Genomic DNA, 27540 nt, shown 5'->3' on the forward strand with positions numbered 1-27540 from the left:
AGTATTGTTGGAGCATACGTTCTTGACAGAGTATGAGATTCAGTTCAAGGCTGGTTATGATTCCTGCACATATTCCTGCTTCTTCAGGAGAACAATGAATACTGCTGTAAACATGAGAAATCTAAAGAAAAACAAACGTTCCTCAATATACTGTATGCAAAACTTGTGTGGTATAAAAATACAATACGTGATAGGACCTGGTGTTACTCTCTTGGGGCTCCTTAAAGTTTTACTCTATTCTTTTCTATTCTGTTTTATTCCATTCTTTTTGAAATTTGAATTTCTGTAGACAGCTATATTCATTCTATTCTATTCAAATCTGTTCTATTTTTTCTGTTCTATTGCTTTATTTTCTATTTTATTCATTTATATTCTATTCTGTTTTATTCTAGTCTATTCTTTTTGAAATTTGAATTTTGGAAGACGGCTATATTCTAGCACTAATACACATACCGTCTTTGAAGCAATAGTCAGCAATATGTTAATATTTTGAATTTGTTTCCGAATTCGATTTCCTTTTTTAATTTGATTTGAATTTCAGACAAAATTTTGTTTCATGAATTCGAATTCGTTTAAATTCATTACTATTGTAATTTGAAAATTTGGATACATCCGAATCTCCAAATAACAGAAATTTCATATGACTTTCGATTTCAAACAAAACAAACCGCATATATCTAGTACTGACAATAATAGGAGTTTGTTAGTGGTGTGTAATTAAATAGGTTTAGAGAAATTATTAGCTCTATAACTGTATTCTGCTTTATACTTTAAATAATGATCCTTTAGATTTTTGTGTGTCTGTGAGGCTCTTAGATGTGGGGGGGTATGTCTTTCATCCCACCTGGGCGCTCCTCTGCAAAGTGGTGATACACATTTCAGACTCTAGACCAGTCTTATACCCTTCCTGAACACTGTTGCCTGCCCATAGCTGGACAGTGCTTTTTCATACCAGCAATACATAGAGTGGACTAGAATGACAATATGAGTACTGCAATCTAAGCACTTCTATTGCTTGTTTCAGGTGGTGACATTATACTGGACTAATAAAATCATGTTTTCAACAAACAGCTAATGCTAAGTAGACCACCATCAATTTCCATAGCAACTTTCACTATGGGATATACAGATCTCCGTTTTAGTGAATTTAAAAATTGCAAACAAATGAGACAGACTGTATGGACTTGTGTTATAGAAAACTGCTTAAAAAATGGAATACAGGAAATATATATTGAATATCTTGGATTTGGGAGGAGCTGCAGCGTTAAATACTGTCTCTACCAGTATACCTCCCTTTTGCTGCTCTCTGGACTGCAGTTAATTATTAACTGGACTTCACATAATACATGCAGATAACTGAACCTGGAGACTAGAGCGCCTGTCAGAAAAATCTGGGCAGAGACAAATGCCAAGTTAAACATGTATACCTATAGCTGTTCTCCCTAGTACTGACTGACTCTTAAGTTAAGATCCGTCGGAAAATGGCAGTCAGAAATAATCAAAGCAAGGTAAGACAAGAATGTTACCTTTATCTACCCCTCAATTTTCAGCCCTGGCTTATCTTCACAGCGGACCCTTAACCCTTCAAATGCTCATCACGTGAAATGGTATTGTATCATATATTTTAGTTAGCAGAAGCTTGTTCATTTTCAGTTTGCTGCATGCTGCCTATCTTCTTAAAAACTGCAGAGTAATCGTGATCCACAGATGCCAAAAAAGAACCAGACTGCAAAAAGTATTACTGTATTTTTAGTAAAGACATTTAAGTCATCAGCTTTCCTTTTCACTGTATTTTTTATACCAGATAATGTTTTTAGAATATATTGGATGTTTTTAAACAGCAAAGAGGTAGAAGGGTGGTCAGACCTGTGATTGGCCTGTGTTCCACAGAAGCCTTGCCCCTTTGCCTGAATAACCAATTGCAAAACCATCCATTGCTATTTACTCTGCTTTATACTATATTTCACAATGACATGAGCTCACTGTTTTTCCTTTAACTGTTGGTATTTCCTGTGACAACTAGTGCAAAGACAAAACAGAGAAAATTAATACATTCCTTAGAAAGCTGATGCCTTAAGAGAGTCTTAACCACTAGTCAAACTCACTCTGAAAAGTGATCCACCATAGATTACTTTCCATGGGGGTGACGAGGGCTGCCAAACTCCTGTACAGTCTTTACAGCCTGTATGTCATCAACCCAGTATTGTAGGTTTCTCCCTTACTTTTAGGCATATTCACACCTATGGCCCCATTTACCTTTGAATGAGGGCCAATTAGGGCCACGTATCAACAAGAACGTGCTTGTGATCAGCCACAGCCAGGAAGCCTTTACAATGACAGGCTGACAGGTGTCCACAACTGTTCAAGCAAATGAGCAGCCCAAGATGCAGGGAGATTTTGTCCAGGGCCACTCATCTGTCCTAAACAACATGTAACCACTTCATGTGCAGTTACAGGTGGACAACCACAGCGCCTGTCAGCCTGTCGACACAAACAGCTGGAGGGATCCCAGGCCCAAGAAAACAGGAGGGCCACCCCCTTGGAAGAAGAGTACTCTGGTAGAAACTGGGGAGAAGACCCACAGTATCTGGGTCTTCTGAAGAAGCTGCATGGAAATAGACTCCTGGCTGCCCGCATGCCAGTTCTGACTACAGATCACTTGCCAATCTATCTCTGCCTCATCAGCTGTGACCTCTCTGAACTGATGAAAGAAAAAAACAGAAAAATGTGTTTAAAAAAAAAAACAGAAAAAAGGTGTATACAGGAACTCAGGGAGTTGTGGGAAGTGGAGTTAACAGGACCTGCGCTTTCATCTGAGCATAGTGAACACTAGTGTTTTTGACATCAATATGGGGACAAGGTACTTTGGGGGGGAGACCCCCTGTCCCAGAACATGCCCCCATGTTGAGGGCATGTGGCCTGGTATGGTTCAGGAAGGGGTGCTCGCCCCCCCCCCCTTTCCTGACCTACCGGGCTGCATGCTCGGATAAGGGTCTGGTATGGATTTTGGGGGGTACCCGCAAAATCCATACCAGAACGGAAGTGCTTGGTATGGATGGGAGGGGGGACACCATGCGGTTTTTTTTTTATTATTTTATTTGTTGAGCAATGCCAACAATACTTTTGACAATCGGCTGTCAGTGGGGAACCCCACTGACAACTGAAACATGAATAAATGTTTCACTACTAATACCACATGAATTAACACTATAACTCATGCCGCATTTTAGTAACTGAGCGGTATCCTACTGCATAATCAGATTCGGCAAGATACCGCTCAGTAAATTGTCCCTGTTTGAAATTCGCAGCTGAACTTTCGGTAGGTTCAAATGTTCGACCGCGAACCGAACAAAGGGGTGTTCAGCTCATCACTAATGAACAAATGGGCACTCCACTACAACACCTATTCCGTGACCATATAATATGCTACATATTGCCCATCGTTCAACTGTTCAGGACAGCACTTTCCTTCACTGGTTGGCACCCAGCAATGACTTTGGGTCTGCAAACCCTGTAATTGTTATGTGACTTCTTAAGCCATGGCCTATTACTGGGCAGCAGCTGGTGAATACGGGTGCTATGCCACATATTGGTCTGAGAGAACAGGGGAATAAATGCAAGGACTCCACAATAGAGCCAGGAGTAAGGTCAACCCACCTAATCTCCGCTTGTAGGAACATAGGGCTTCCTGTCTTTCCTGCTGTATAAAGTTGAAAGCCAGGAAGATTACCAAATATGGAAAGGCAATATCACCAGATGGTTAAAGCAAAAGTAATCCCTGACCGAAAAGTTGAAAGACTAAAAAGTATATTGTATCCAAAAGTCTTTTCTAATATTCGTGTTCATCTTTTATATTCTTTGTAGCATATAAGTGCTGCTGATTTGTTGCAGTCTCTTTTCAGCCATTTCCAGGCTCCATATATGCACTCCAACAATATCTGCATAGCATATCTGAGGGTAGTTTTCCTGATGGTGACAACAGTGTAGCATGCCTGCATAATGTGTGTTGATACGCCCATTTGTTGCCCCAAAAGTCCATGTGACAAGGTGAAATTGACAGATAGGGACAAAGCATTGCCATCCTATAACAAGAAGTGTCTGACCAAGGTCCTTCATGGCTGGATTACCAGATATTATTGTGAAGAAAAATGCTGAAAATGACTTTTGAATTAATTGTATATTGTTAAAGCTAATATGCATTCTTGGTGATTGGGCTAACATATACTTTAATGCTGACATTTAACAACAAATAATCTGTACATTAGTAACTATATAAGCAATACTTTTGTTTTGTTTTTTAATTTATCTTTTGTAGGTATTTTTAGCATGCAGCAGAAAACCAAACATTTCTCACATATTAAAATGTGGTTGTGTGTTTTGGAAGTATACTAGCAGTTACATACAATGCAGCTCCAACAACCATAGACCCCTTCCTAAACTATATAATAGCTTCATTGGAAGCCTGAAAATGTGTGTGTGTGTGTGTGTGATAGTTATCAGTTTTTGCCTGCTCCATCCTTTGATGCTCCTTCTTTTGTTGATGTAATTATTCTGTTAATTTTTTTTCCTTTTCATGCTAGTACTATGACAACAATGACAAAACACAGGATAATTTTAATTGTTCTATTTCTTTGCAGTCCTCTTCTATTTGTGAGTGGAAGGTATGCATACCACGTGGTTCATAAACTAGAGCAACATCTCCTTTGGGACATGGAAAAAGAATTGAAGTGTACAGATACACATCAGCACCATTTCAGATGAAGTCACACACAGTAATATGACTGCAATGTCTTCTTTCTCTTCACTTGCTCACAAGCAAAAGAACAGAAGACCAATTGTGTGGCCATCAGAAACATCAAACTGGGGAGATGCACCAAGTTTCTCATTTGACTACTATGACCATGATGCTCGCAAGCAGGTCGGAACATTATCAGATCAACATGACACACAGTATCAGGAACCGAACAGCATGAAGCCTGTACGACACTTAGTTCCTGACTCCTGGAAAAGATTTTTTAAGAAAAGCAAGACAAAAGGAGAACCTTTTGCACTGAAGAATTTGGAAGTTGACCACAACTCACCACCAGTTACACCACTTCTAGATGCAAGTACAGACTCCACCCTTGAGAAGAAAAGTGGTATTCTCAGTGGATCGTCAAACAGTGTTAATCCTGATCCTAATGTTAAAAAAAAGAAAACTCCAGATTCTCTGGAAAGGAAGAGTGAGATGAACTCAAATTATGGAGAAAAGGTAGAAGCATACAGCTTAAAATACTCCTACATGAAGTCCTGGCCTGGTTTGCTCAGGATCCTGTCTGGAGTGCAGTTAATTTTGGGTGGTATGGTGTTTGCCTGCACATGTGCCTATATCCAAAAGGACTACCAGTGGTACAATCTCTTTGGTACTGAGCTCCAAACAACGTTGCCTGGTGGCTACAGCTATTACGGTCCACTGACTCCATTTGTGATGATTGTTGCTAGTTTGGTTTGGCTGGTAACTTTGATCCTGTTGGGGTTGGGTCTGACAATGTACTACCGGACTATTCTTCTTAACTCTCACTGGTGGCCTCTTACTGAGTTTGCCATCAACATCATCATGTGTCTTTTTTACATGGCTGCAGGCATTGCTTACGTCAACGACTTAAATCGTGGTGGCCTCTGCTATTCCATGTTTGCTGTCAACCCACTAATGGTGGCATTCTGTAGGGTGGAAGGGGGTCAAGTGGCAGCCATAGCCTTTCTCTTCTTCAACATGCTTCTTTACTTGTTCAGCTCTTTGGTATGTCTCAAAATGTGGCGACATGAAGAGAGGCGAAAGCAGGCTGGGAAGGTTAAGGTGAGGGAAAGGATTAAGGCCATAAGTGATCATTTCATTGTCCCTCATATTTTCCACTCACATGTTCCAGCACTATTAATGTTATTTAGATATTACTATTTTAATCATGTGCTCTAATCCTGAATTCATTTGCACTTAGATGCTTGCTTTAACTGCTTTTTATTTGTCTTTTATCTCACATTATTCGTTTTTATATGTAAAAAAGTAAAATGATTGCAATTGCATAATAACTGGGGCATAGTATAATTAGGGATGTTCCGCATAGCAATCAGTCATATAGTAACATATTATATTACTGTGCACTTACTGTGCTATAGGATTGTGATGAAGGGATTGTCACCCATGGCACAGGCATCATTGCTGTTTTTATGCCTCCAATTTTTATATACGAATTTCATTATTTTGCTAAGTGTTATATGCATGTGTGCAAAGGCTTGGATCTCTGCTCAATGCCTATAATTACTTTGAAAGAATAAAGATAACTTCTTGGTTGTGGCCTTCACAGATTGTGCAACACATAAGGTAGCAAGCAGCCTTTGTAAAAACTCAAATTTAAAGGCAACCATTACTAAGTGAAATGTGGGGGCTGCCATTGATGACCTTCTTCTGGACAGATTAGCTACCTGGCTCCCTCTGGCCTCATTACAGTACATCTATCTTTAGCTCAAATTGCCCTAGCTCACAATGTGTTAGGGACATTTATTTTCTTTGCCATTGCTAACAATGTGTTGTACTGAGAGCAACCATATATCAAGGACTTTTATTCAGGCAAAAGCTGCTATTTCAACATTTCTATATACAGTATTAGGTTGCCAGTTCAGGTCATTGCCTTCCCATATCTCTTCATCGCACACACTAGCAGAATTGTAATTTTGTTACAATTTCAAGTGTCGATTTATTTTTAAAAATAACGTATTTATAATTATTAAACCTTTTTAATCACGATACTTTAAATATAAAATCTAACATGTATAATATTAGGACTCAAAATTAAAGCTAAACTGGTTAAACTGGTATGGTTTTTATTGCATAGTTGCATTGGTCCAATGTAAGTATACATATTCTATACCTGTGGGACCTCTGTGGAAGCTGGAAATGACTGTAGTTGTCGCTGCTATTACAGCGATCGCCGCAGTCTTCCAGATCCTGTGCCAAGTGACTGCCTTTCTGCATAGTAAACACAGGGGTCACACGTTTGGTGCGGCCACCATTTATAGATCGCCTTGCATTTTTTTCAGTGAATACAAAGAGTTGTCTGAATGGATGAGGTGGTGAGGCGGGTGAGTGACATCACAATCTCCACCTTGTCCAAACATCTTTATGACAAACTAGAGAAAATAAATACATTTCTTACAAAACTGCTGCCTCAAGGGAGTCTTTAGTTGTTTTAAAGTGGAATTAAACCCAAAAATGTAAAATATTGCAGCTTACCAATCATATGGTTGATATGATGGTTGCATCAGTTTTGTTTTGTTTTTTTTTGGCTTTTTCCCTCTGTTTTCACCTGGTGATCTGTCCAGTAAAGCACATCCTGTATTAAAGTGCCCCCACTCTGAGTGAATGAACACAGGGGTGCCTTTTGATAGCAGCATTGTCAGACTAGGGGAATGGGAGTGTTAGATGAACTAGCAGATTTAAATACACTAACAAAGCTAAACTCAGGCTAATACTTTATTCTCAGTTACAGCAAACAGTTTTTTTCTTTTTGGGTTAAAAGTCTTACATGAACAAATCAAAGCTGATCGTTGTAAGCACCCCTGCCAGTGCTAAATCGTTTGTCTCATCCTTATCACTAATACATTCTGCTGGAGCGCTTGTTCTTTTGAAAAACAAAATGACTTACAAGCTGGATCACAAGGTGAAAAGAAAGTCTTAAAAAACATGTATGCAGCCATCACATTTAAGAATTGGTAAGCTGCAATATATTAAATGTTTGCTTTTGGGTTTAATACCACTTTAATTCTGCTGTCTTTGCCTTCCTAAGAGCAAAGAAAAACAACTGTGACTGAGCAGTAAGTACCCTAAATTCATTTTTTTTTGCTTTGAAAGTTACTCTGAAGGGAAGATATTTGTGTACGTGCAATTTTGAACTCTGCCAGTTCCCTTTACTCCCACATTACTGTACAAGTCATTGACCCAATATTGCAGGTTTCCTCATTTAACTCTGAATACACCATCCCTGGTGTCAGTTGTTCACCACCAGGGGCGGACTGACCATTTGGAAACTCGGGCACTGCCCGAGGGCCCGGGGTCAGTAGGGGGCCCTATGAGATGCCCCTGGCACCTTTTTCATAGGCTTTTTTGAGTTTGGACAAGGACACAGGGGCCCCATGATCCCCTATTGCCCGGGGGCCCCATGAGTTGTCAGTCCGCCCCTGTTCACCACTATGCTTTTCTGCTATAGATTAACTGTAGACACAAAAGCTGAAGCATTGCATACGTGGAAGCTTTTTTTCCTTATTAAATCTAAAGATGTTTCTCTATGAGGCCTATGAATGAGTGATGAATGATTGGTGAATGGCAGATCCACTGCTTTCTAAAAAATATCCCTGAAAATGTTATTTGGATGAAGATAGCAGTTTTCCAATATAGAACAGATTTTCTCTCCAGTGTTCTTATTAGGATATCATGCAGTCACCTTCTGATTTATTCCTGTCTGCAGTGGCTGATAATTAGAGATGAGCGAATCGAACCAGGCGAACCGGAATTCGAGTCGAATTTCAGGAAATATTCGATTCGCGGCGAAACCGAAATTTTGCCTACTTTGGGTGCGCGAATCGAACATTTCCCGATCAGCCGGTAAAAGTGTCCCTGCAGTGAGCTCCGCTATTTCTGACAGTTCTCTGACAGAAGGAACACATGTTTAGCGGTTGAAACATTGTATCTATTAGTTTACATTTAGGATACAGATGTTTCAACCACTGTTCATGTGAAGAAGCTGTGAGAGAACTGTCAGAAATAGAGGAACTCTGCACATACACTTTTTGCCGGCTTGGAATTATTCTTCTTTTCATCCTACTTCTTCTTCTTCTTCATCTTCATCCTCAGAAGAAGAGGATGAGGATGAGGATGAAGAAGAAGAAGAAGAAGTAGGATGAAAAGAAGAATAATTCCAAGCCGGCAAAAAGTGTATGTGCAGAGTTCCTCTATTTCTGACAGTTCTCTCACAGCTTCTTCACATGTACAGCGGTTGAAACATCTGTATCCTAAATGGAAACTAATAGATACAATTTGTATCTATTAGTTTCCATTTAGGATACAGATGTTTCAACCGCTGTACATGTGAAGAAGCTGTGAGAGAACTGTCAGAAATAGAGGAACTCTGCACATACACTTTTTGCCGGCTTGGAATTATTCTTCTTTTCATCCTACTTCTTCTTCTTCTTCTTCTTCTTCATCCTCATCCTCATCCTCTTCTTCTGAGGATGAGGATGAGGATGAAGAAGAAGAAGAAGCAGTAGGATGAAAATAAGAATAATTCCAAGCCGGCAAAAAGTGTATGTGCAGAGTTCCTCTATTCTGCAGATACACTTAGAGGAGCTCTGCACATACACTTTTTGCCTGTTTGGAATTAATCTTATTTTCATCCTACTTCTTCTTCTTCTTCTTCTTCTTTATCCTCATCCTCAGAAGAAGAAGAAGAGGATGAAGAAGAAGAAGAAGAAGTAGGATGAAAATAAGAATAATTGCAAGCCGGCAAAAAGTGTATGTGCAGAGTTCCTCTATTCTGCAGATACACTTAGAGGAGCTCTGCACATACACTTTTTGCCGGCTTGGAATTAATCTTATTTTCATCCTACTTCTTCTTCTTCTTCTTCATCCTCATCCTCATCCTCAGAAGAAGAAGAAGAGGATGAGGATGAGGATGAAGAAGAAGAAGAAGAAGAAGAAGAAGTAGGATGAAAATAAGAATAATTCCAAGCCGGCAAAAAGTGTATGTGCAGAGCTCCTCTAAGTGTATCTGCAGAGCTCCTCTAAGTGTATCTGCAGAATAGAGGAACTCTGCACATACACTTTTTGCCGGAAACCGCTGTATGGAGGGAATGTCCCAGAACTGTCATTAATAGTCTATTTCTGACAGTTCTATGACATTCCCTCCATACAGCGGTTGAAACAGCTGTATGGAGTGAATGTCCCAGAACTGTCGGAAATAGACTATTTATGACAGTTCTGGGACTGTCCTTCCATACAGCGGTTGAAACATTGTATCTATTTTTTTCCATAAATGACATTCTGCAAATACACTTAGAGGAGCGCTGCAGATACACTTTTTGCCGGCTTGGAATTAATCTTATTTTTATCCTACTTCTTCTTCTTCATCCTCATCCTCATAAGAAGAAAAAGAAGAAGTAGGATGAAAATAAGAATAATTCCAAGCCGGCAAAAAGTGTATCTGCAGCGCTCCTCTAAGTGTATCTGCAGAATGTCATTTATGGAAAAAAATAGATACAATGTTTCAACCGCTGTATGGAGTGAATGTCCCAGAACTGTCATAAATAGTCTATTTCTGACAGTTCTGGGACATTCACTCCATACAGCTGTTTCAACCGCTGTATGGAGGGAATGTCATAGAACTGTCAGAAATAGACTATTTATGACAGTTCTGGGACTGTCCTTCCATACAGCGGTTGAAACATTGTATGTATTTGTTTCCATAAATGGATCCATTTCTGGAAACAAATACATACAATGTTTCAACCGCTGTATGGAAGGACAGTCCCAGAACTGTCATAAATAGTCTATTTCTGACAGTTCTATGACATTCCCTCCATACAGCGGTTGAAACAGCTGTATGGAGTGAATGTCCCAGAACTGTCAGAAATAGACTATTTCTGACAGTTCTGGGACTGTCCTTCCATACAGCGGTTGAAACATTGTATGTATTTGTTTCCATAAATGGATCCATTTATGGAAACAAATACATACAATGTTTCAACCGCTGTATGGAAGGACAGTCCCAGAACTGTCATTAATAGTCTATTTCTGACAGTTCTATGACATTCCCTCCATACAGCGGTTGAAACAGCTGTATGGAGTGAATGTCCCAGAACTGTCGGAAATAGACTATTTATGACAGTTCTGGGACTGTCCTTCCATACAGCGGTTGAAACATTGTATCTATTTTTTTCCATAAATGACATTCTGCAAATACACTTAGAGGAGCGCTGCAGATACACTTTTTGCCGGCTTGGAATTAATCTTATTTTCATCCTACTTCTTCTTCTTCATCCTCATCCTCATAAGAAGAAAAAGAAGAAGTAGGATGAAAATAAGAATAATTCCAAGCCGGCAAAAAGTGTATCTGCAGCGCTCCTCTAAGTGTATCTGCAGAATGTCATTTATGGAAAAAAATAGATACAATGTTTCAACCGCTGTATGGAGTGAATGTCCCAGAACTGTCATAAATAGTCTATTTCTGACAGTTCTGGGACATTCACTCCATACAGCTGTTTCAACCGCTGTATGGAGGGAATGTCATAGAACTGTCAGAAATAGACTATTTATGACAGTTCTGGGACTGTCCTTCCATACAGCGGTTGAAACATTGTATGTATTTGTTTCCATAAATGGATCCATTTATGGAAACAAATACATACAATGTTTCAACCGCTGTATGGAAGGACAGTCCCAGAACTGTCATTAATAGTCTATTTCTGACAGTTCTATGACATTCCCTCCATACAGCGGTTGAAACAGCTGTATGGAGTGAATGTCCCAGAACTGTCGGAAATAGACTATTTATGACAGTTCTGGGACTGTCCTTCCATACAGCGGTTGAAACATTGTATCTATTTTTTTCCATAAATGACATTCTGCAAATACACTTAGAGGAGCGCTGCAGATACACTTTTTGCCGGCTTGGAATTAATCTTATTTTCATCCTACTTCTTCTTCTTCATCCTCATCCTCATAAGAAGAAAAAGAAGAAGTAGGATGAAAATAAGAATAATTCCAAGCCGGCAAAAAGTGTATCTGCAGTGCTCCTCTAAGTGTATCTGCAGAATGTCATTTATGGAAAAAAATAGATACAATGTTTCAACCGCTGTATGGAGTGAATGTCCCAGAACTGTCATAAATAGTCTATTTCTGACAGTTCTGGGACATTCACTCCATACAGCTGTTTCAACCGCTGTATGGAGGGAATGTCATAGAACTGTCAGAAATAGACTATTTATGACAGTTCTGGGACTGTCCTTCCATACAGCGGTTGAAACATTGTATGTATTTGTTTCCATAAATGGATCCATTTATGGAAACAAATACATACAATGTTTCAACCGCTGTATGGAAGGACAGTCCCAGAACTGTCATAAATAGTCTATTTCTGACAGTTCTATGACATTCCCTCCATACAGCGGTTGAAACAGCTGTATGGAGTGAATGTCCCAGAACTGTCAGAAATAGACTATTTCTGACAGTTCTGGGACTGTCCTTCCATACAGCGGTTGAAACATTGTATGTATTTGTTTCCATAAATGGATCCATTTATGGAAACAAATACATACAATGTTTCAACCGCTGTATGGAAGGACAGTCCCAGAACTGTCATTAATAGTCTATTTCTGACAGTTCCATGACATTCCCTCCATACAGCGGTTGAAACAGCTGTATGGAGTGATTGTCCCAGAACTGTCAGAAATAGTCTATTTCTGACAGTTCTGGGACATTCACTCCATACAGCTGTTTCAACCGCTGTATGGAGGGAATGTCATGGAACTGTCAGAAATAGACTATTAATGACAGTTCTGGGACTGTCCTTCCATACAGCGGTTGAAACATTGTATGTATTTGTTTCCATAAATGGATCCATTTATGGAAACAAATACATACAATGTTTCAACCGCTGTATGGAAGGACAGTCCCAGAACTGTCAGAAATAGTCTATTTCTGACAGTTCTGGGACATTCACTCCATACAGCTGTTTCAACCGCGGTATGGAGGGAATGTCATAGAACTGTCAGAAATAGACTATTAATGACAGTTCTGGGACTGTCCTTCCATACAGCGGTTGAAACATTGTATCTATTTGTTTCCATAAATGGATCCATTTATGGAAACAAATACATACAATGTTTCAACCGCTGCATGGAAGGACAGTCCCAGAACTGTCATTAATAGTCTATTTCTGACAGTTCCATGACATTCCCTCCATACAGCGGTTGAAACAGCTGTATGGAGTGAATGTCCCAGAACTGTCAGAAATAGACAGAAACTGTCACAGAACTGTCCTTCTTCTCATCCTTCTCCTTCTTCTCATCCTTCTTCTCATCCTTCTTCTCATCCTTCTCCTTCTTCTCATCCTTCTCCTTCTTCTCATCCTTCTCCTTCTCCTTCTTCTCATCCTTCTCCTTCTCCTTCTTCTCATCCTTCTCCTTCTTCTCATCCTTCTCCTTCTTCTCATCCTTCTCCTTCTCCTTCTTCTCATCCTTCTCCTTCTTCTCATCCTTCTCCTTCTCCTTCTTCTCATCCTTCTCCTTCTTCTTCTTCTCATCCTTCTCCTTCTCCATCTTCTCATCCTTCTCCTTCTTCTCATCCTTCTCCTTCTCCTTCTTCTTATCCTTCTCCTTCTCCATCTTCTCATCCTTCTCCTTTTCCTTCTTCTCATCCTTCTCCTTCTGCTTCTCCTTCTCCTTCTCCTTCTCCTTCTCCTTCTTCTCATCCTTCTCCTTCTTCTCATCCTTCTCCTTCTTCTCATCCTTCTCCTTCTCCTTCTTCTCATCCTTCTCCTTCTTCTCATCCTTCTCCTTCTTCTCATCCTTCTCCTTCTCCTCATCCTTCTCCTTCTTCTCATCCTTCTCCTTCTCCTTCTTCTCATCCTTCTCCTTCTCCTTCTTCTCATCCTTCTCCTTCTCCATCTTCTCATCCTTCTCCTTCTCCTTCTTCTCATCCTTCTCCTTCTTCTCATCCTTCTCCTTCTCCTTCTTCTCATCCTTCTCCTTCTTCTCATCCTTCTCCTTCTCCTCATCCTTCTCCTTCTCCTTCTTCTCATCCTTCTCCTTCTCCTTCTTCTCATCCTTCTCCTTCTCCTTCTTCTCATCCTTCTCCTTCTCCTTCTTCTCATCCTTCTCCTTCTTCTCATCCTTCTCCTTCTCCTTCTCTTTCCTCATCTCCAAGGGCATTTAAATTAAAGGTACAGTGTTCTGCACTAATTTAAAGGCTCTCTGAAGCCTAGAAACCCTTTTTATAAGTCATCTTCGTAGCGAAGAAATTCGCATCGAATCGAATTTCACACTGGAATTCGCCGAATCAGCCGAATCGAATTTTTGAGAAATTCGCTCATCTCTACTGATAATGTTTCACAGTATGTTTCCATTAGTTAAACAAAAATTGAACATAAGCATAAAATAAAATCTATGTAAAAGGCCAGCTGAACCTACAACTGAGGATATAAGCTTTATAGATATCTACATTAGGTTTTTAGGAAAAAATTATGGGATGGCGATGTGCTGGTATGGTCAGAATCTGGTGCGGCTGTGCATGGTAGCCAATCAGTGTCTAACTTCAGCTTGTTCAATTAAGCTTTGACAAAAAAAATGGAAGCTGATTGGTTTCTATGCAGAGCTGCACCAGATTTTGCATGATCCAGTTTTCGTAAATGACCCCCTATATTTTTATAATACAGGTATTACAGAAACGATAGTACACAACAATTCAGCTATACAGCAAATATTATGGATATTACGCATTTTATTTGTTTAAAATTTAAATATGTTGAGTTTCTACTTTTTATTATGTTAATAGATTTTAATAGATTTTTTTATATGGTTCAAGCTCTGTGGCCCTTACAGTGAACCTGTGATTACCATGTCCTCACTGCCTTGCTCAAAAGTCTAAAATTATCATTACTGCTTAACCACTTACCCTCCAGCGGATTTACCCCCCTTCCTGACCAGGCCATTTTTTGCGATATGGCACTGCGTTACTTAAACTGAAAATTGCACGGTCATGCAACGCTGCACCCAAATTAAATTTATGTCCTTTTTTTCCCACAAATAGAGCTTTCTTTTGGTGGTATTTAATTGCCTCTGAGGTTTTTATTTTTTGTGCTATAAACAATTTTGAGAAAAAAACAATAGTTTTGACTTTTTGCTATTAAACATGTCCAGTAAAAAAATTTAAACAATCAAATTTCGTCATAAATTTAGGCCAAAATGTTTTCTGCTACATGTCTTTGCTAAAAAAAATCCCAATACATGTAAATTAATTGGTTTACGTGAAAATTATAGCTTTTACAAATGGCGGTATAGATACCAGATTTTTTTTTTATTCTAGTAATGGCAGCAATCAGTCACTTATAGTGGGACTGTGGGACTGCGGCGGGCATTCTGACACTGGGGGGAACTGACTTGGTGTCACTGACATCCCCAGTGACACCAATACAGTGATCACTGCTAAAAAAAAAAGCACTGACACTGTACTAATGACACTCTGCAGGATTGGGTTACCATCTGGGGTGATCAAAGGGTTAACTGTGCTGTGTGCTGTTTTACTATGTGTGCTGTGTGTGTATTTTACTGTGTTCTGTGTGTGTGTTTTACTGTGTCAGCCCATTGATTTGAATTGCTCTGCTATGCAGAGCATTACAAAGCAGTGTGCAGGAGTTGACAGGGGAGAGATCTGTATTGTTTACATACAGGTCTCTCCCCCGTCAGTGATACTCGGTGATCACTGGGTGCCAGTGGGGAATCTCCGTCCGGGACTCGGTTAATTGACAGCTGAGACGCACCTCCTATTTGGAAATGCAAAATCACATATATATACACAAGATTTTGCACAGCCCTGCCGCCCTGTGGCAGTATTTCTGCTATAGGGCGGTGGGAAAGTGGTTAAATACTTACCAGTTACCTAAGTATAAATGCATAGATCCTTACCTTTCTCCAGTCATGTGATTTATGGCATGGCAAAAATAACCAGGCCATTTTTGTATTCAGGGCTGCCATTAAAAATCATGGAGCATCCTACAGCATATCTGACAGACCATACTTCCTTCTCCAAGGAGCATACAAAACCTACAGGCCCCCATGTTACCTAGAGGAGAGAAATGAGGCAGTCTGCACATTGCACCACAGTAAAATACAGGGTATAATTCCTTTCTGTGGAGAGAGTTGAATAGGCTGCTGGTGGGCAGGACCCAGAGTTTCCTGTTCTTCTCCAGAGTTTGCAGCAGTATCCACTGGGATGCCATTAGAAATTATGGAGCCAAGGTCTTGTATGATGCCACACTGAGGCCGCCCACAGGGGGCAGTGGTCCTGGACCCGGTACAGTGAGGTTTCCTGTACCCTCCCTATCGGTGGCCCTTCTAGTATTTCTGACTTCAGTATCTCTTCCGGTGTCCAAGAGCTGATGCTTCTAATGAAGTCCCCTCAAGCCCTAGCAGCTTTCATATACAGGGTGCAGCAACATAACTTCCTTTTTTCAAAACGCAATAAAACCCATTTTATGAATCAGAATTGTTTTTATTGTCTTTAATAATGTAGGTACATATCTAAAGTTCTGATTTACACAGTTTTGAAAATCATATCAGGTAGGTGACGCCCCCCATTGTCCATACACTGAATAAGTGAATTCAGACCGGTATGTGAACATGTTGGAGCAATTTATTTTTCCACGACTTGATGAATTGGACTTAGGGGACATTTGGTTCCAACAGGACGGAGCAACGGCTCACACTTCAAGAGCATCAATGGCTGTTTTAAGGGAACACTTCCCAGAGTGCCTCATCTCAATAAGGGGCGATTTGGAGTGGCCAGCCCGCTCCCCCGATTTGGCCCCTTGCGACTTTTTTTTGTGGGTTTTTTTTAAATCCCGCGTTTATGTAAACCGTCCAAGGACCCTACAAGACCTGAAGGCCAACATCCGCGCAGAAATTGCCAACATACCCGCTGCTATGCTGGTAAGGGTCATTAAAAACGCCTGAAATCGGCTTACTCAGTGTATGGCGAATGGGGGGTGTCACCTACCTGATATGATTTTCAAAACTGTGTAAAACAGAACTTTAGATATGTACCTACATTATTAAAGACAATAAAAACAATTCTGATTCATAAAATGGGTTTTATTGCGTTTTGAAAAAAGGAGGTTTTGTTGCTGCACCCAGTACATCACTACATACATCACACAGCCATAGCATCTGATTAATAATGGTGCTAATAGAAGACTAATGCATGCGCTTGTGTGTGTTTTCCATTATAGACCAATGTTTGTTTGTTGCAGAGGCAGCATGATGTAAATTGCTGTTAACATTCATAGATACCAAACAAACATATTTACAAGTAATTACTATCATTTTAATTACGCCAACCTGTGTTTTAGGCTTTATGTCGTTTAATTTCTTTCCTAGAGTAGATAGTAATAGAGCATAGTTATGTGTTAAGTCTCCTCTTCCTGTAATTTTTTTTTTCTCCCACAGAGAATGGACAGACAAAGAAGAATAATGTTTCAAGATGAAGTTCAACATTTAGAGGACATGAAAGGGAAAGTCACCAAAACTATCCATTTCTTAGAGAAAGGCAGTGACTCTGGAGCTCTTAATCGCTCTATCCCCGCAGGTCACCGGCCAAAGCCTCACGTTGTGCCGGATTATGTTCTGTAAGCATCTCATTTTTCATTATAGATTTGCATAAGTCATATGATGCACATACTTAGGAAAATTGTATCCTAATTTTGCATTACCCCAAAATGTAATTACACTATAAGGGGAACTCTAGTAAAAACATGTTAAACATCGAAGCCCTTCAGTATCTTTCAGCATTCTTGGTATGATGAGATATAAGACTTAAAGTCAAGTAACAAATACTGTTTAAATCTGATGGTTTTATTTATGTCTGTGTTGCTGTTAAAGAGTTCCCCTCACTTTCTGTCTGGTTAATCATTATTAACAGGATAGGAAGTGAGGGGAAATGTCTCAAACAGATCCTAAGATAGCAGCAAAAACCTGATAGGGGTTCTGACCCTTCTCCAATCTGTCAAAAACTAAGAAAAAAAGTTTTGGCTTAACATACACACTAAGTGGTCTATTTATAAACATTTGTTGCGCAAATGTCAGAAGCACTACCTTTTGGCTACTAGATGGAGCTGATGATGCAAGAAATAATCTCTTAGAAAACTTATGGTGACACTTCATTCAGCTTTATCTGAAAATCTAGGTCAGGGTTTCTCAGCCAGGGTTCCGTGGAGCTCTAAGGTTCCTCCAGAGGTTATTATGGGTCCCTTGAGCAATGAGCAAATTCTGCCTATCAGATAGGTTTCCACTGACACTGATCTTTTTAGTTCTCTATAAAGTGAGGAATCTGTCTCAATGGTCACAAGTGTAAGGATCATTCTTCCCAATGGCCATCACACTAATGTATCATGAGATGTAGATATAGTAATTTTTAGCAGGGGTTTTCTGATAAATAAGTGTTTCTGCCCGAGGATGGCTGTTTTGCTACTTTGCCCAAAGCTGTTGTAGAATTGGAACACATTTTGGCCAATTTACTGTAGGAAAATAGACTGTGCACTTTGCAAGGGCAGTTGCACTAATTTTTCCCCAGAGCTTAGTAAACGTGGCAAAGCTCTACTGACTTACCTCATCCAATCATGTGCAAGCAAAAATGTGTGTGTGGTTTTTTTTTTATTTTCCTTGCACCCAATTGAGTATTCTTGACAAAGTGAAGCTTTACCACATGTACATTTACTAAGGAAAATGAGTGCAGCTGCACTTGCAAAGTGCACAGTCTATTTACTTTTAGTAAACTCACCCTATTGTATTTTTGTATACTTTCTTCAATACATTTTAAGCACAACAATTCTGGATTTTCATTTTCATAACAATGGAAAGCGGCACTTAGGTTCTCAATTTACAGCATAATATCTGAGCAACTTTGTACCAGATCAGTAAACCTAGTCCTCAAGGTTCAGGCAGGGGTGTGAGGTCATATGTAGAATTATTGCAAGTATAGCCACTTCAGCTCCAGTGACATACCCGTACGTTGCTGGAGTTTTAGCAGTTGTACCAGGATGATGCCTGCAGCTGCAGGCATCATCCTGGTACCGTTTTTTAGAGCTGATGGTCAGCTCTCTTGTAATAGCAATCGGAGCAGCTAGTTAGCTGCTCCGATCGCTATTACAAGCAGCAGAAGGGGATGTTCCCCCCCTCCCACTGCCTTCTGTGGCAATAACCTCCCTGGAGATATTCCTGAGTGTAGCTCGGGGTAAAGTTTCAACACCACAAGTGGTAACCCCAAGCTACACTCGGGAATACCCTGCAGAGTTGCTCCGGGATCCTTTCTGCACCTACCTTGTCCTTCGCTCCCGCGATGTCCCCCCTGCAGTGTCCCTGGCCATGTCCTCCGGCCGCTGCCGGCATCTGTCTTCCGGGTTCTGTTCCCTGCGATGTCAGGACGTATGGGGATGGAACTGGCGGGAAATTTAAAAATGTCAAAAAGTGACATTCACAGAATACACTAAAATCTCATAGTAACACATTACTGTATCAAACCATTTCACATACATTTTGTCCCTAGTGCTTTGTCCTGTGCCCTGCCTGCATTTTTACTGTTCTTTCTGCCTTGAAACTGAGAAATATCCATGGCGTCCAAAAAGCGTCCCTTTAGGTCAAAAGCGGTTTTAGACCAGCTAGAGAACAGCGATAGTAAATCAGAACCACTTGCAGAATTGAGTGATAGTGATTCATGGGGGAATTCGTCATCAGACACTGAAAATAAGTGGTTTGATTACATTATTGAATTACATTTGGTATTATTATTATTCTATTATTATTTTTTATGATCATTTATTCAATTATCATTTATAGTTTCGTGTTTCAAATTTTAACATACCCGGGATGTTTACTAGACTTTTGTTTGGACAGATTTCAGTGAGTTATTCCTAAAAATTACAGGCCTGCAATAAAAAAAACGACATATTTCCATGCAAAAAATTTACCACTTTGAGCACAGAAATACTGACATAATCAGACCGCTAGGGAGGTTAACGGGATCTGCCTCCCATCAGGGGGTCCCGATCGACCAGACAGCACTACCGCCGGCTAGTCACAGAGCTGAACAAAGACCCGGAAGCAATGACCAGATATTGCTTCCGGTTTACTCGGAAATACACGGTGCCACTTTTAAAAAAGAAAAGCATTTAATAACACTGATCCTGATTAAATGTTTCTAAGGGCAGAGGAGGGATTTGGGGTCTTATTGACCCCAGATCCCTCCATAAAGAGTACCTGTCACATGCCTTTTGCTGTCACAAGGGTGTTTACATTCCTTGTGACGGCAATAAAAGTGCTAAAAAATGTTTTTTAAAGTGACAGTGTAAAAATTAAGGAAGAAAAGATTAATTAAAATGGCCACATCACCCCGTGGTTGCGCATAAAGGCGAGTGCACACATCAGTCCCGTGTGCATGCAACCAGCATTCATCTTAGATTGTAAGCTCCAAGGAGCAGGGCCCTCCTAACCCTCTTGTATTGAACTGTATTGTTGCTGTATTGTCTCCCTTTATTTTGTAAAGTGCTGAGCAAACTGTTGTCACTATATAACTCCTGTATAATAATATAGTAATAATAATCCCACAAATGTGAGATATCACCGCAAAATGGCAAAACCCACCAATTTATTCTCTAGGGCCTCTGCTTTAAAAAAAAAATAGCAAAAAATACTGTTTGTCACATGTAATCAAAAAGTGCCAGAAAAGGCTTGGTCTTCAAATGGATAGATCTTTTTTATCAATGGTATTGCCAAGTGCTGTAACCATCATTGTTAAATATTTATCTATTGTAATATTTGGGGGAGTTCGGATCACCAGACAGCCAAGCTGTTAAAAGCAAACCAGTCTTTTATTCTTCAAACGTAAAGGAAACAGCTTGAATTCAGCATAAAGGTAAACAAAACGGAACACACTTCTGGTACTCAAACATAAGGATTCAACTCACCACCAGTATAAACATGTTCCATACCAGAGTTTTAAGTCCCCTGCCTGCTCCAGGGGTCCAAAGAAATGATCACCAGCAACTTAGCAGTGTCTCAGTAACTCCGCACACAACTCCTTCTCACATCTGTGTCCTTCATCTCAGCTCATGCACCCCTGTTAACTGCTTCCTGTCTTTTTCAACCCTCTCTCACAGGTGGGTTAACCCTTTTAGGACCACAGTGTCTGTAGTCAGGGTATGGAGGCTCTTTCCCACCCAAAATCTCTCTGAACCTCCATATAAGGACTAAATAACCCTTAGAAAACTACCAGTCAGCCCTTTTTCCAGAATACTTCAGAACCCCTCACCCTGCATTGGTGAGTATCCCTGAGTACTTCAACTATACCTTGCTACCCCCTTAAAGGGACCACAACCCAAAAAGCGTTGAGATAAACTTGTCTTCCAGGATCCATCCCCGGCATCCTGTACACTATATCTAGTATTACAAACATATATAACTGTTTTTAATGACATTTTAGAAACAAAGTTTAGTTAAAGCCCCTAAGCCCACAATAGGACTGTGTTCACACCTGCGAGGAAGCCTCCTTTGTACAGGTATAGTTATAAATTACGTGTACTGTTTGCCATTTTTCCTTTAGTTGTGTTTGTTACACAACATAAGAGGTTTTCAGGCAAATCTTGATTGCTCACTGTACCTTTAAAGTCAACGTGTCACATACCTGAGTAATTCAAACTGAGGATATGAGGAAAAATGCAAGTTTTCTTCAGTAAAAACTGCACTTTTTTAGTATCAGTTGATCTAGAAATATGGGCAGCTGAAACTGTATAAAATCTCCCATGTTCCCATAAGGGCTCTTTTACATGGGAGGCCAGAGGGCAGTAAACACAGGTATTTGATTTACAGTTTTACCACCCCTCTTACTACCCAGCTAAATTCTACCATGGCAGATGGATGGGGCTGTACATACAGTATACTTTGGCCATGATTTGCTTTATGGTTTTGGTCATTTTAACATGGTTTGCAGAGTTCAGTAGGCACATTCATTCATTAAGGCCAAGGTGCCAGCACCAACTTTGTTTTGCATTGCTGTAATGAATCCAAACATTGCTTCCTGATGATGTGACAAAACGCATTTGGTGGGGTAACCAGTTGCGATGTCCTTTCTGCTTGCAGTGGAACACACCTTGGTTTTTTGAGCCTGTGGAACAGCAGCGCTCCATTGACAGTAGTCATCCCAGCTAATCATTCCAGGTGCAGTTCTAGACACTGCACAATGTGAGTGTAATTGTTTATTTCCTTTTTTGCTGGATTTGAATAATGCTGCTAGGCGATGAGATTTCTCTTGGTCTTTGTTTTTATATGAACATGATGGGGCGGATAAAAGGCTGTTGGAGTGTCCAGTTTGGGGAATCTTCCTGCCAATACATGGGGCTACGAGGATACCTGATGCATGGAAGGTGGAGAGTGTTGAACTGATGACTGAGGTGTATATTGACCTTCTTTGTTCAAGAACCACTTTGAAGGGCACTGGAGCACAAGAGTGTTGTTTTAGCTATTTCACACAAAGCACTTGTATTTGTGGACTACACATGCGTTTACATTGATTTCTTATTTAAACTTATGCATTGTTGGAGTCTTATATTGTTTTGCACTTTAATTTATTGTTGCTTGCACAAGCACTTGAAGAAAATTATTTAGCACTTTGATTAAACTGGTTGCACTTTCCCATTTTCCACAGATTTGCACATTATCACCAATATATATTATATTATATTTTGAGTTTGAGAGGGTTAGTGTTTTCATAGAGGCACAAGGAATGATTTGTTAATTATTATTATTTAATTTTTTAGTTTACACATCTTTAGTGTTTTGGGAGCACACTTTAAAGTAGCTGCTGGGATTTTTTAGGCATAAGAAGAGCGCAAGTGTCCTTAAACAATTTAAAATTGATGTAACAACCCCTATGAAAAGGTGAGGTCTAGAGATGAGCAGAGTGATTTGGCAAAGTCTTGCTGTTTCAAGTAAAAGGACATTATTGCAGTACAGCATAACATGTTCATAAATCATACCTATTAGTAAACCACAATAAAAATGTCTGCTTCATGTCAATGTATTTAGAAACTAATGCAAGTTTATTATAACTCACAGATATAAAAATTATTTTGATAGCAATTAAAGTTTTCCGGTGGTAAATTGTAGCAAATCCTGTAAGTGGATGAGCAGTGCTGATTGTGTGATATTCCCTGTGTTTTACAGAAAGTATCCAGACATCCAGAGTCTGGAGGAGCGGGAGAATTATAAAGCCGTTTTTAATGACCAATATGCTGAGTATAAGGAGCTTTACAGTGAGGTGAGAGTGGCATTACTGAAATTCAAAGAGTTGGACAGCATGATGGAAAAAATAACTAGCGGACCTCAGAGTAAGAAGGTGAGTTCAAAAAAGAATGATTTTATCATCACTTAGGTTGGCCTTACTTGTTTATTAGACTGGGATACCCTCTCCGGGACCTACTTCAGTGCTCATTGCAGTTCAGCTGACATTTAGCAGTTACCTCTTTTTCCTTTTTTCCCCAGAAAATGGAAGGAGAGGAATGTATCAAAACATTTAGATGACATTTTGAGGTTCTACATTTTCATGTAGAATGGCGAGATCTTCAAATGATCGCCATTATTTGTTAGAGCCCTCCATAAAAGACTATGCTTACGCATGCTGCAATGTAGCGCAAATGATGAACCCCCTCATATACCTTATATAATTTATATAATCGCCCCTTTTCTATTCTCCCTATTTGTCAAATAGCTAAGGAGGTAAATTGAACTGTTTACCACTTTGTGTTTGAGAACCATTCTCATGCAGCACTAAAATTTGTTCTTGCATAATCCATTTTAATTCCCAATATATATTTTGTAGGTGCTAATATTAAACTACATGTTGTGTTCTGATAGAAACCTCCAGCAGAGTCCATGAGCCCAGCTACCCAAATTTTCTGATGACTATCTCATATAAAAGAGAAAGATCAGCTTATGTTATAGGTTAAAGCGGAACTACACTGCATTTGAACACCACAAATCAAAAACACTATTTAATTCATTTTTAATATTCAAAAAGAAAACTCAAACATCTTTCCATGCATCCATTTTGTCTCCATGCTTTATTTTTCTGAGAAATAACTTTGAAAAACACCCACCTAGCATTTCTGGCTGTGGCCATCTTGAGTAAGGGTAGATGATTTATGTAGCATTTACTTTGTGGAATCCATCTGTCCTTAACTCACGCATACAGGCAGGAGGGTGTGCTTAGCTGAGAAAACCCCTCTGCCCCTCCTGAAGACTCCTGAGATGTATGGCATAAATTGCTAGGCATGGAAACCAGAAAGTAACTGAAGAAATGAAAAAAAAAGTTTAAAACAAGTAAATATAATATACTTTCCTATCTATTTATTAATGCTAGCTGCATAAGGATTACAAATAGACAATGTTGGTTGAGAGAGTAAAGTTCCGCTTTAAATGTCAATACAGGGTCATGTCTGAGTATGAACACATGAGCAGTCAGGGGTGATAATGGAATATCAAATGAGCAATATAGTGTCTATTGGTCCTTCTTTAGGTGGTTATTAATACTGCTGAATAACAATGTATGCATTTATGGCCTGTTGCTGTTGTCCTAGGTCTGGACAAAATAAGAAATAACACATTTAGTACATCTTTGCAATATATGCACATTCTCTTATGTTTTGCCTCTTGCAATAATATTAAGTGGGCCTCCAGATTATGTACACCCATGTAATAGGTTAGGGGTACTCCTACTCATTGACACAAAAAAGTAACCAGTACATAAAGACACCTAGACACCTACACAGTTTTTGACTATAAAAAAAAACAAAAGACAGGTACATCCATGTCAATCAGGATGAATGACGCCCTCCCCCATCAAAAGAAAAAAAAATTGATAGACATGTCCAGTCCTATTGCTGACTCAACGCAAATGACATCTCCAGGGGCCCTGCTACAAAAAGTAAACAAATGGGCTGATCTCCTGTATGATGTATTAATGGCCATTCAAATATTTGGTCAATTTCATTGCCCAGATTTGGCCATATGACCTTATTTTGTCAGTGATGTCATGCTCCCCCCGCACATTTGTTTACATGGTCAGGGGTCTCTGGCCAGTAAAAGAATGAAGCTGGGTGACATAGCATGCTAAGGATGCGGCAGGAGCCTGCACCAGTTTCTTCCTTAGCAACCATTGAGGAAGCTGTCATAGATAGCAGTGGTAGAAATTCCTGCTGAATGACCAAAAATGCCTGCACAGCCAATATTTGGTCCAAACCTGAGTTTGGAACGAACCTTGAGCTCCTTCCTAGGTACAATTTAGGTCCGTGTTTCCTGAGAAAAAGAAGCTTGAGATTTCAGTACTTAATATTCACAACAGAGATGCAATTAATTTTCCCACGCTTCAGATGACAATCTCAATGATTGTCAGTGGTCCTAATTTTATTTTTAGTAAAACTTGCATAATTTGTTTAAAAATAAAAAAAAGATAAAATATCTGTATTAAAAGAGAAGTAGAGCTTTTTTTCCTTATTTATACTTACCTTGGTGGATGCAGCATCTCTAAGGGTGAGAACTCAGTAATCACATGACCGCCGATCGCTGAGTTCTCTTCGCTCTGATCAAAGAGCGGTGACTGTCAGTCACCACTGTCTACCCAGCCACCCCAGCGCTCACTGGAGCGCTAGGCTGTGAAAGGGGAGGAAGCAGCTGTCTCGGCCTCTCAGCGCTCCGCTGAAAGGCTCAGATGTGCTGCTTCAGACTCTGGAGTGGAGCGGAGTGAACTTTGAAGTCAGGATCTTTCCCCAGCCTGGAACGGCTGAGTGATGGCCCCGTTCACACTATGTGGGCAAGAAGTTTGAAGCCCAGGCAGAAAAGGAAAGGAGCAGTCTGCTGATTCACTGTGAGTGAAGTCTCCACCCTCCCTTTTCTCCTGCCTCACAGTGAGTTCTGTAATGTAAGAGGGACTCCTTCCTTCCTTCCTTTCTTCTTTTCTTTCTTCATTCCCTTCTTTTCCTCCTTCCTTCTTTTCTTTTCTTTCGTTTCCTTTCTTTTCTTTCTTTCCTTTCTTTTATCTTTTCTTTGTTCTTTCCTTTCTTTCCTTTTTTTAATTTCCTTCCCTCCTTCAATTTGAGACTCCTGATACCTCACCTAGGCCCCCAACTGTAAAAAAATCATATTTAAAAAAAAAATAAATAAAAAATACTGACACCAGTGACTGAACTACAAGGGTCACAAAGGTCGCACTTGTGACCGAGCCCTGGCGTTCCGCCACTGGGCTCGAAGGGAAGGGCCCAGCCTGGGGGGTCAAAGGGGCCCTTCCCTTCAGTCCGCTGTCAGCTGAAAATGGGTCACAGGAGTGGAGAATGAACTGCACTCCTGTGATCCACAGGAGAAGTACAGCCAAAAAATCTTTAAGAGTTGTATGAAAGACTGTGATATGAGACACCTTAATTTTTAAATGACAAACAAAAAACAAATTTCTTTGCATTTCTAACAGACCTGTTCAAATCAGTGCACTGCAGTGCCATTCATTGTGAATAGCTTGGTGTGCTGCAGTGCCATTCATTGTGAATAGCTTGGTGTGCTGCAGTGCCACTCATTGTGGATGGTATCCCAATGCACCTTCCCAATCCATGTACACTGCAATGTGTGATAAATCACACCACCATGCTTTTTTTTGCACAGAGGTACACAAAATGGTGCTGGTCTGATTTAAAGTCCATTGTGGAGAATTAAGCAGTCCCTCCAAATGAATGGGCTACCTGTAAGCTCCCAGGATCAGGGCCCTCCTAACCCTCTTGTATTGAACTGTATTGTTGCTGTATTGTCTCCCTTATATTGTAAAGCACTAAGCAAACTGTTGGCGCTATATAAATTATGTATAATAATAATAATAAATGCATGTTAACAGGCATGCTTGAAAGGCACTCCAGTGAACCTTAGTGGTATAAATGTTTCCTAATATAAAGGCTATATCTGATTTATTTCATTTTTAGCAGTGTCTTTTTTCAATGTTATAGGCACCAGATAGGATAAAAGTCATCGCTGAAAAATATGAGAAGAAAAAAAATGTAAGTACATGCACAAGTATTTTTTATAGTTTGGACCTTGTCTAATTTAAGAGTTGTGGTTGTACTGGACTTAATACTATGCATACTTTACATGTCCACATTGCCAACAGCATTATTATTTTCAGTAAATAACGGAAACCTGAAGCCTCTTGCTCCTTGATTAAAGGCTAGGTTCACCTTTTTGGGCAGAATTTCATTTTTTCACAATTTCACAATTTCATAATAAATAGAAGCATTTTCTCTTGTTATTTCTGGCCCAGGTATCCCATTGAGCCTTTCTCTCACTTACCTTCAGAAGGCTTTGAAATCTTGGCTGTCTATGTGGCTTTTTAAAATGGTTTCCAGATTCCATCACTTCCTGTACATTATCTCCCCAGCATTCATATTCTATAGCCAGGGGCGGACTGACCATTTGAGCACTCGGGCACTGCACGAGGGTCCGGGGTCAGAGGGGGCCCCATGAAGTACCCTTGGTACCTTTTATAGGCTTTTTTGGGTGTGCTTTGAGTGTGGGCAAGGACACAGGGGCCCCATGATCCCCTATTGCCCGGGGGCCCCATGAGTTGCCAGTCTGCACCTGTCTGCAGCTCATCTCCCATCACCATTTACTTCCTGGTTGCATCGTAGAAGAGGACGTGATAGGATGTGTTCACCACTG

At 40.0% G+C, this 27540-nt stretch overlaps 1 protein-coding gene across 2 annotated transcripts in view; it reads left to right on the forward strand.

Moving 5' to 3' along the window:
• The first annotated feature begins 1384 nt into the window (after positions 1-1384).
• The window catches only part of OCEL1 (occludin/ELL domain containing 1), a 34280-nt gene continuing 8124 nt past the window's right edge, over positions 1385-27540 (forward strand). Inside the window, exons 1-5 of one of the 2 annotated variants that reach the window (XM_089667479.1) lie at positions 1385-1508; positions 4638-5836; positions 17248-17426; positions 23014-23185; positions 26832-26882. In XM_089667479.1, coding sequence (XP_089523605.1) covers positions 4778-5836; positions 17248-17426; positions 23014-23185; positions 26832-26882 — 1461 coding nt within the window. In that variant the 5' untranslated portion in view covers positions 1385-1508; positions 4638-4777. The remainder of the gene's footprint in view (positions 1509-4637; positions 5837-17247; positions 17427-23013; positions 23186-26831; positions 26883-27540) is intronic. The other variant, XM_089667487.1, reaches the window with a different exon arrangement.

This window comes from Staurois parvus, unplaced genomic scaffold (genome assembly GCF_062004578.1).
Source record: "Staurois parvus isolate SC_StPar_1 unplaced genomic scaffold, SC_StPar_1.0 ptg000053l, whole genome shotgun sequence".
Lineage (NCBI taxonomy): Eukaryota > Metazoa > Chordata > Amphibia > Anura > Ranidae > Staurois > Staurois parvus.